The following is a 10711-nucleotide window of genomic DNA, read 5'->3' on the forward strand; positions in this document are numbered from 1 at the left end:
CTCGGCAGCGGCCTGTTTTTTCTACTTTTCTTCTGTAGTGCCTGTTCTGACAAAGCCAATTTGATACCGTAAATATTTTTTGCGGGCGTCCCATACGACGATTTTACGGATCGGGAATTCGGGATTATAGAGCATCCGCTATATATCCTCTCCATTCCCCCGCAAAAAAAAAAGATGCTCTCCATTGTTTATAAAATGGAATTAATAATAAGTCTTTATATAATAAAACGAAAAGGAAAACACTTTATTTCCACCGCTTGATTTTGTCCGGTGCGTCAACCACGTCGGCGTTACGCGCGCCCTCGGGCCCCACGCACCGTCTCATTTTCTCTCCTCTCCTGAATCTTCTCCTCCACTCTCGTCTTCCCCACGATCCTCATCTTTCGCCACGCTCTCGTCTCTCCAGTCTCCACCTCCTTCCCCTTCCACCTTCTCTGGCAACCATGCGAAGGTCCTACGCGACTCCGGCCTGGTCGCTGCAAAAAGGGGCCGTTGAGCTGATGCGTGGCTGCTCCTTGGGCCGTTGTTGCACTTCTGCCAAAACCTGTATCCCGCCCCGCGAGGCCTTCTCCGTGAACTCCGGCAGCCACCGCCGCCTACGTTGCGTGCCGGTGCTTCAAGTGGCGGCTTCCTGCGGAGGGGCGTCCACCGTCCAGTGATGCTGTTTTTGCAACACCACCGCTGCTGCAAAGTCGTCGTCGTCGGCGCGTGTGCAGCCAGCGGGCTGTGGCGGCATGGTCGTCGGCGACGGGGCGAGTGCTGCAGCAAGATCCGGTGGTGCTGCTATTCAACATCACCGCTGCTGCAAGGTCGACGGCGGCGTCGTGTGTGCTGAGCGGGCTGAGGCGAGCTACACGCACTGGAGTGAACGATTGCCGCCGATGCTGCGGATGGTGGCCGCCGTTGCCGTTGCCGTAACCCCCCGTCTGCAGCAGCTGGGCCGACGATGCTGCTTTGAAACACCGCCGCCGCTGCGGAGAGGAGGACTTGCCGGTGCTTCTAGGCAGGGGCCCGCTCGCCGCGCTGCTGCAAGGCAACGTCTCGAGGGTGCTGCAGGCAGGGCGGCGGCCGGCAGGTGCTACAATAGTGTATCTCGTCGATTGGCCGTTGCGGCGAGAGACGGCAACGACGGTGCTGCGATGGTCAGTGGTGGAGCGACGGCGCGGCAACGGCCGACGATCTAGCAACGGCCGCGATGGTGCTGACGAACAAGGCGATGCGTGACGCTGGTTGCTGGGACATGTGTTGCTGGTTGGCGGTTGCTCGGCTGGGCATCGGAGAAACGAGGCAGCCGCGTCACACGTTGACTGATCCAACTTGAGCCATCCGATGGGCACACGGGTAGGATCAAACGGCTCGCCAGCCTACCGATTTCCTCTCGAAAATCAGCCGGATGGCAGTGGCCTTTTAAAAAAAATCATTTTCTTAGCATTATTTCTTCCTCTGTTCATTTTTCCATTGCAGGCATTTAGTCTAGATTTGAGTATACCGAGCCTATGGTATTATTCAACCTCATTTCATCAGCCTGTTCAGCCTAGGTATCACTAATTTCTTATTTTATTTATTTAGTTGTTTTTTCACAGTATCTTATTCACTATGCCTTCAGTTTTAGAATTTAGTTCCCCTAGGCTTGAAGAATCTATCTAGTTTCAGTTTCTTATCCTAAATGTTTCAGTACACAGTTTTTTCATTCGTCAGATTTCAAGTCATTATTTCATTCTAGTTTGTTGTCCAGATTGTGTTAAAACATTTTTTTTGCAGCCTTTCTTCAGTGAATGTTCTGTTGTACTAGTTGCTTAGCTTTTTTACTTCCTATATCTAAGCAGGGGTGCCCGACGAATTTTCCTTGGTGTGTAAACTCTTGGCATCCTGGAGCACGGGCTTGCTGGATTTGTGGGGAGGATCTTCAGTACAACCATGTACGATACCTGCCGTGACGGCCGCATCTTGATCATGAAGGGATGCAAGGAGTTTCATTGCTGAACATGTTTGAAGGTTGGCACAACTGTAGTAATCACTTTCAGGACCAGCGTTCGCATGCATGTTGCTTGATCCCACAAGAACCTTGACATATATCATCATTTTTCACGGTTTCAGATTTGGGGTGGGGAAGGGAGTGGATCTTGGATGCAGAGTTTATATTAGGTGTTCATTTCTGTGGCGTTGCATAGTTTCAGAGTCTTCCCCTGCTCTTCAGCACTGGTTACACAGTGGTGCAGATGGTTACGGTCTTGAGCAATGCAGTGTTTGTCCAGAGAAGTTGTTCAGATATGTCTCTCCAGGGTTTTTCCCTATGCCCCAGGGGTTTATGCAGATCAGCTGGCAGATGGCAGAGGCAGAGAAGGGGTGCTCGTTGATGTACATGGCCACATGGGACAGTCGTTGATCTTGAAGATCATGAAGGTCAGCAACCCCCAACCCTCATCTTTTTGCTTTGGATCTTTTCCCACATCTGCCATCTCTCATCTCCCATCCCTGTGCTCTCTGTTTTTGTGGCTGATTTGATCAACTCTGTTTCCCTTCTCTCCCCTGTTTTTCCCCTCTGTTCGGTCGCGCCGTTGCAAAGCTGCCTTGGTTTCTTTTCTTTTCTTTTCTTTTTGGTGAGGATCGGATGCTGCAACTCTGCCTTGAGAAGAAGAAGAAGAGCTTTGTTTCCAGATCAACTCTTTTTCTCATTTATTTTTTCATCTTTATCTGATTTGGTTTGTGTTGCTTATCACGGTGCGATCGTTTTGCATCAAACGATGCACGCACCTGTGACCTGGCAAGCCACCATTGGACAAAGGAAATCGACTTACGCGTCGTCCATGGATTCTGTTGAAACCAAGCAGGCCCGTACCAAAAGCCTGTGCAGGGTGTGCGCCTGCACAGGGCCTCCAGATCGGAGGGGCCCCAGATTTGGTTGAGTACAAGTACTAATTGAAGTTTATGTGCAATAATCATGCATTAGTAGTACTAGTGCACAAGCACTTGCATGCTATTTCAGCAATCTACGCACCGAGACGAGTAGCACTCCTACTCCATCCCGTGCGTGTCCCCCCTTCTCTCTCCTCTTCAAATTGAAGGATACTTCTCGATTCTCCAATCATCACCTTCATAAATTATTATTTTGCAGCTTCCAAAATGAATCAATTATTAACGGTAAGTAACTACTGGCAATCATTGTAAATATACTAGTGTTCACCGAAGAGATTTTTTAGCGACTGGAAACAATATTTTGAAGGGGATTGCTTAAGAAACAATTGAAGATTATGTAAGCTCTTTAATTTTCAAAATGGAAAATGTTTTTGGATTTTTCGCAGTTTGCAGCAAATAAGCAACTTCAGCTGCAAATGTTTGTTTGAATACAGTTATGAAAAACAAATTTCCACGTCAAAGCTATTCGCACAAAAATTTCAACAAATGCAACATTTTTTTTAGGGAGTAGTGTCAAAATATAAAATTTTGACTCCATATCATGTTTGATATTTGGGAACGGAGATAAGCATATTACCAAAAACACAAAAGGAGATGCCAGTTTTCAGTGAAAATTAAAGGCATTCAAATTTTAAGATTCACTTTTTGATTAGATATAATTTCTGGGCATAACACTGTGAAATATGTAAATTGTTTTTTGTAATTAAATTATATGCAGTGCCTGATTTTAAATTTTGCACAGGGCCTCGAAATTCGTAGGTACGGCCCTGAAACCAAGTCTTGGGCACGTCGTGTTGTGTTGCTACTCCCTCCGGTCCTTTTTACTCTGCATATTAGGTTTGTCCGAAGTCAATCTCATTCAACTTTGACCAAGTTTATATAAAAAATTATAGACATTCACATAACAACACCAATATCATTAGATTCATCTTGGAATATATTTTCATATTATATTTATTAGATATTATAGATGCTAATAATTTCTAATATAAATTTGGTCAAACTTAGCAAAGTTTGACTTTCGGCAAATCCAATGTGCAGAGTAAAAAGGACCGGAGGGAGTATTATAAATTTGGTCAAACTTAGCAAAGTTTGATTTTCGGCAAATCCAATGTGCAGAGTAAAAAGGACCGGAGGGAGTATTATTTAGGCAGGACCGGGTCTCAAGCGTTGCATGCACCTGCGCGTGCCACGGGAAGCACTGGCCGTTATTAGTTCCCCTTCTCTCCCTATATATGTATGCAAGTATCAATGCAAGATCAGGAGAACTCTTGTGATTCATGGCCCCGCTTATAAATCACGTCCGATCTTGCTTTCCCGTCCAAAAGCATTGCTTTCCAAGCCAAGCAAACTTGTCCATGGTGCCAAAGGGTAGCAGCGACGGGAGGAAATGCCAGATCCGGAATCTGTTCAAGGGATTCCGCTGCCGGGCATCTGCTTGATGCAGGTCATGATTTGTTCGTCGCAGATTATGGTAATAGAGGAGTAATATTTCCACATGTTCATCAACAGATTTGGTTCCTGCTTCAAGTTTGTGGTACGGTCCATGGTCGAGATCCTCTTTGTTTTGCGCTGTCCTCTTCCGATTTTGGTTGGTTCTTTGGGAGTTTTGAGGAACTTGGTCAGGTCAGAGAGAGAGAGAGAGATTTCCAATATTTGCTTCTTCCAGTGGCATTGGCAGCAAGCGAGATTTCTGTGGTTTCTTGGTTGTGCTTGTGCCTTTAAAGTTTGACCTACAGCTTTCGGTCAGTTCCTGAATGTACTTTTCTTCTGATACTCGAGTAGTATTTGCAACGGAAAAGAGACTAGCTTCTGCGTGTAACCTCGCAGATGAAGACACTGGAGTCAGTTCATCAGCAGTGATCACTAAGCCATTTTGAAATATCTTGCGCTGAGATAGTCATTATCCTTTGTCTGTCCATGTGATCTCACATGGCCACTAAGGCCGCAATAGGAAGAAGCAATAGAATTGAGTAAAACCTTGATGCAGACTCCAAAACGTGTTTGTTAACATCTCTTCTTACTGCAAGATTCAGATCCTGTTTGTCCAACTATCTGTCCCATCATCAGCTTCCAAACACTCAAACGACGTATCCAACTGTATCCAGTGGGGGGGCTTTTAACCAAAACATCCAACTCTATGAACTAAGATCTCTATCCAGCTACCCAAATTCACTGTCCTGCAAAACATCCAACTATATCCGGGGGGGCTAGCCAAAACATCCAACTCTACGAACTAAGATCTCTATCCAGCTACCCGAATTCACTTTCCTGCAAATATTTTGCCTGATTTCATCCTACTCTGAAGAATTACTTTGGCGGCCAGGGGAATCTCACATCTTCTCATAAACCTGTCAGAAGAACATCCCAAACGCCAGCAGGTTTCTGCAAGTATAGTCAGGAAAGCAAATTAGAAACAGGAAAATTCCTGCAAGTATAGTCAGGAAAGCAAATTAGAAACAGTAAAGTCATACACATTTTAAAGCAACTTACACGCTGCCAAAGCGCGGTATGTGGATTGAAGTCACATCCCTCCTCTTCTCTATAGCTGTTTGCATCTTTTCCACTCTGGCTTTCGTCTCCTCAACCAGTGGCGGAGCTTGGGCTAAAATCATGGGGGGGGGGGGGGCATTGGCTAGGAGGGGCAAACAAAATCATAATATGCTGATTTTTAGTGGAAAATTTGGTCAAATATATAGATATATATGCAAATTTTTCTTTGAGCTGGGGGGGGCAACCGCCCAGGTTGGCCCCCATGAAGCTCCGCCACTGTCCTCAACATCACGTTTCACTGTTCTCATGTCAGCCCGATCAAAGTGGCAATGGGGCCTCTGAAATACAGTAACAAATCAGTGAGTTCAGTCATTTCCGCTAAGGTACCTTTATAATGAACCTCTAAAAATAGAGATGGTGTTTAATCATATACAGCATATTACCAGCATTATTATATCCAGTCAGCCAAACAAGAAGTTGCTGGGGTTTTCGATATTGCCATTTCATCAGTTGTTAACAGTAGAACGTGTCCAAAACTAAGAGGAGGGAAAATACTCCCTCCGTACCGAAATACTTGTAGTTGGGGGACTTGTCATTATATATCCTCAGCTAGAGTTAAATGATGCAGATTTTCATCCTGTTTCACCGCGTCCATCTCAGCCCGGTCGATGTTGCACTGTGGCAGTAACAAATCAGTGTGTTAACAGTGATTTTTGCTAAGGTTCCTTTCTAATGGACTGCCACAAATAAAGGAGATGGTGTTTAAATATGTAATTACTGGCCTTGCCTCCATAATGAACTATCAAGGTACTTGGCCCAAACAAGAAGAGGTTGATGGGTTTTTCCATATATGCAGGATGATACAGGCAAGCAATCAGTATATAATCAGGATATATTGCCATTAACACGCAAGCAAGACAAAGCTCAAACTAAGATTTATAGTACATAAGGTCACAAAAATGGGATAATACCTGACGCAGGTTTGCCAGATCTCCCGTGACTTTCTTTGCGTATTCCTGCAGCTCTTCTTTGTCCATAGACTCGACCTTCTCTCGCAGCTTCTGCGACTCCTGAAACGGACAAATCAAAACAAAAACACGGAGAAGTAACAGTCAGAAAAATATGTGTGCATGTGCAACAGGGAGAAGTTGGAGGGGTAGTGCTACGGAGAACTGCGCACTGAATCAAACTAGGGAGTAAGTACATTGCAGATTTCAGGAATGTGCACTGTCTAGATTCAGGGAATGTGTTGTTGAAAACTGTGCATTGCAGATTTCGTGTCCTACTCCGGATATCCTTCCACCCAAGGGCAACATTCATATCGTGATTCAGAAGGCAACAGAAAGCACATGATGAAATTAAGGCAACAGTTCTTATCGTGATTCAGAAGACAGCGATCAAACTGTCAACCTAACCCATCGCAATGATAAATCAGAAAACCATGAACTAACAATCTGCTCAGAACCTAAAATATGAGCGCGCGCAAACCTCATCAGCAACATTTATACCGTGGTTCAGAAGGCAACAAAATGCCCATGATGAAACTAAGGCAACAGTTCTTATCGTGATTCAGAAGGCAACAAAATCCCATGATGAAACTAAGGCAACAGTTCTTATCGCGATTCAGAAGGCAACAAAATGTCCATGATGAAACTAAGGCAACAGTTCTTATCGTGATTCAGAAGGCAACAAAATGCCCATGATGAAACTAAGGCAACAGCTCTTACCGTGATTCAGAAGCCAGGTATGAGCGCGATCAAACCGTCAACCTAACCCATCGCAACGATCAATCGGCAAACCATGAACTAACAATCTGCTCCGTCAACTGAACTTGCGCGACACTAGCGGGCGATCGGTGATGCATGCCGATCTACGGCGTAATCTGGGAATCAGTGCGGTAAAATCCGATCTACTGCGTTGGACTGCGCAACCAGCAACCACAGAAATAGTAAAAGCGAGAAGCAAAGGAACGAACTCGAGCCCTCGCTCATGCTCTGCCCGGGATGATGGGGAAGGATGATATACCTCCTCGTCGGGGGTCGGTGGGCCGCTGTCGCCGCGGATGCAGTGCCGTGGTCGGCCGAACCGAAAGGGGCCAGGGAGGTGTGGTCCTGGGCCGTGGGGCGGGGCGGCGCCGCGGAGCTGGGCGGGGCCGCGGAGCGCGGTGCTGGCGTGGAGCGAGGCGGCGCCCCGGCGGAGCGCGGAGGCGACGGCGATCGACGCCATGGTCCTGGTGCGGCCGCGCTCGGTCGCTCTCTCTCTCTCTCCTGCGGCCGCGCGAGTCGGTCGCTCTCTCTCTCTCTCTCTGCCGTTGGGGGAGAAGACGGGTGGGATGCGGAACATTTAGGCACGGGAGGCGTATTTATATTCATTTAGCCGGCTGGAGGGAATCCACAAATCGGCCGAATAAACATTTCTTCTTTTTATTTTAGAACAAGAATTTGATCTTTGATCCTTTTTGCTTGTTTTTTTTCTTGAGACAATCCTTTTGTTCTTGTCATTTGAACCGCGTGTTATTCTGTCTTTACATGTGCTTTATTAATTTAAAGCTTGTTCTAGGAAAAGTGAAGGCTTGGCTATGTCGTGAAAGAAGGAGGTGAACTTGATTTTGCGCTGTTTGGGTTGAATGCATATTGATGTGCCGATAATTAAAGAAGATGGCTATAAGTGGAGCCTCGCCGGAACTAAAGAAAATGGTGAACCGAAGACTGAGCTAAGAGAAGAAACTCGGAGGCTTCTTCGAAAACTTCACCATGAACATAAGCTGCCTTGGGTTTGCACAGTGATTTTTACGAGATCATTTATAGCTTTGAGAAGCAAAGAAGGGCCGCTTAGGTTATGAAGTTATATGCAACGCTTCCGTGATGTTTTGAACTTTTGCAATTTGAATGACTTCGGTTTTGAGGGTGACTCTTTCACGTGGTGTAACAATAATGTCTATATCAGTGGATGGCTCGATAGAGTTGTGGTCAAATGCAGAATGGTGTGCTTGGTTTCCTGGATACAAAGTTATTAATAGATGTCTCGAACATTTAGATCATGGGCCGATTATTTTGCCTGTCCATGGATCACGGAGAAAGACGAGGCCCCAAGCACATAACATGAATAAGCTCTTTGAGGCCACATGGTTATTAGAAGATGACTGCGAGGGCATTGTGGCTAATGCATGGGCAAAGACGGAGTACATGAGAGGATTCAGTGGCCAATGAATCAAAATGGTGTCCAAGGAGCTGGATTTTTGGAGCGGGGAGGTTCTCGATGACCTACATCAACGTATTAAAAGACCACAAACCGAACTCGAATAGTGCAGGCAGGGTGACCTCTCGAAGGCTGTGATAAAAAAGGAGCAAGTGACATGCTTCAAACTAAGCAGGCTCGAACGGTTGCTCAAGATCTTCTGGAAAACAACGCTTTCATACGCTCTCAAACGTATGTGTAATTGTTTGTTATTTTATGCTATTATATTACATATCATTTTATATATATTTACAGCAATTTAATTATTTTCAAACTAACCTATTAGTTTAGTATCCAGTACCAGTTGTTGTTTTCTGTTTTTCTTGTGTTTTGTGGAAAATCAACATTTAGAAAGGTCAAAACACGATTTGAGGTGTTTGGAGGTTAGAAAGGAGATTAAGGTTTTGAGAGATAAGCTTAATGATGCCAAATTTCGTGCGTTGCATGCTGATGTTTCACTAGACATAAAAGCGATGGAAGATCGCTTGATGTGTTGTATGAGCGTGAAGAAATAATATGTAAGCAACGCTCAAGAGTTGGTTGGTTAAAAGCGGGTGATCGCAATACAAAATTCTTCCAAAACAGAGCATCACCGACGGCGAAAGAATATAGTCCGGTCCTTAAGGAAAGGTGATGGCGGTGTTTGTTTGACAGACGATGAAATGCGAGAGTTCGCACTGGTCTTCTATCGTAACCTCTATACTTCTGATGGTTGTGATCAAGTTCAAGAGGTGCTCCAGAATATTGATGCATTCGTTTCAGATGAGATGAACAACCTGCTTCAAGGGACTTCTCTGGTGATGAGACTGAGAGGGCATTATTTGACATGGGGCTGACTAAGTCAGCTGGACCAGACGGCCTCCCATCGTTATTTTACCACAGGCACTGTCATATGCTGAAGAGCGATGTGTGCAGTGTTGTTCATGACTACTTAGAGGGAAGAAGCTTCCCGGAGGACTTTAATAACACTATTCTAGTTCTCATCCCAAAGGTGAAGTCCCCTACTATGCTGTGACAATTTCAGCCAATCAGTCTTTGGCTCTTTGCAATGTGCTATACAAGATAGCCTCAAAAGTTTTTGCGAACTGGTTGAAAATAATCTTGCTCATTCTAGTCTCTGAGGAACAAAGTGCATCTGTCCCAGGGCATCTCATTACAGATAATGTGTTTATTGCCTATGAGTGCACTCACTCAATTAGAACTCGAAAACACGATTTCATGCCAAATTTTGATGATTTTTTCTAGAGACGAAGGACCGTAGAAGCTTCAAGGGAGGACCAGACGTGCACCGGGGGGGCCCACATGGCCAGGTAGCGCGCCCTGGCCCTAGGGAGCGCCACCAGGGCATGTGGCACCCACGGGAACCTCTGATACGTCTCCAAGGTATGTATAATTTTTGATTGTTTCATGATATTAAATTAACAATCTTGTATGCTTTATATATATTTTATATTTTTTATGAACTAACCTATAAACTCAATGCCCAGTGACAATTCTTGATTTCTGTTTTTTTTGTTTTCAAGGAAATCTATACCAAACGAAGTCCAAACGCAATAAAACTTTTTGACGATTTTTTCTGGACAAAAAGAGACCCTGAAAGCTTCAAGAAAAGACCAGACGCTCCACGAGGGAGCCAGAAGGCAGGGGGCGTGCCCTGGGGGTTAGGACGCTCCCAGATGCCTTGTGGCCCCCCTTGGCTCCGTCCGAACTAGTTCGAACGCTATAAATTCCCATATATCCAGAAACCCTCGGAGCAAGACCCAAAATAATTTTATCGCCGCAACAAGCCTCTGTTCTTCGACGATCTGCTACTTGTGATAGGCGTTGGGATTTCCCTGAAGAGGAAGGGTGATGTAGTAAAGTAGCATAAAGTATTTCCCTCGGTAGAGAAGTAGTAGGAGATTCATGAAAACAAAGGTAAACAACACCTGCACACACAAAAAACAAATATTTGCACCGAACGCACAAAAGGATTGTCAATCCCATTGTACTCATTAATTGCAAGGATTAATTCTGATAGTAGTAGATAGGTAAACTGCAAAACAAAATAAAAGAAAATAAATTG

At 45.1% G+C, this 10711-nt stretch overlaps 1 protein-coding gene and 1 long non-coding RNA gene across 3 annotated transcripts; one reads left to right on the forward strand and one right to left on the reverse strand.

The window, feature by feature from the left end:
• Positions 1 to 318: 318 nt before the first annotated feature.
• Positions 319 to 4198, forward strand: LOC147966231 (uncharacterized). Of its 2 annotated transcripts, XR_015608808.1 has the most exons (4): positions 319 to 1341; positions 1465 to 1538; positions 1827 to 1995; positions 2098 to 4198. It is a non-coding gene; the product is annotated as an uncharacterized LOC147966231 (long non-coding RNA). The 2 variants fall into 2 exon arrangements; XR_015608809.1 differs by lacking the exon at positions 1465 to 1538.
• A 34-nt stretch (positions 4199 to 4232) lies between these two features.
• On the reverse strand, positions 4233 to 8367 carry LOC125514899 (uncharacterized). The gene is made up of 5 exons (XM_087528750.1): positions 7435 to 8367; positions 6381 to 6479; positions 5853 to 6085; positions 5410 to 5747; positions 4233 to 5301 (listed from the first exon to the last, which is right to left on the reverse strand). Exons 1-3 carry the CDS (start codon positions 7750 to 7752, stop codon positions 6005 to 6007), a joined length of 498 nt encoding a protein of 165 aa, XP_087384876.1. The 5' UTR covers positions 7753 to 8367; the 3' UTR covers positions 4233 to 5301; positions 5410 to 5747; positions 5853 to 6004.
• Positions 8368 to 10711: the final 2344 nt, after the last annotated feature.

Source organism: Triticum urartu, chromosome 6A (genome assembly GCF_056163025.1).
Source record: "Triticum urartu cultivar PI428250 chromosome 6A, HENAU_Tu73, whole genome shotgun sequence".
Lineage (NCBI taxonomy): Eukaryota > Viridiplantae > Streptophyta > Magnoliopsida > Poales > Poaceae > Triticum > Triticum urartu.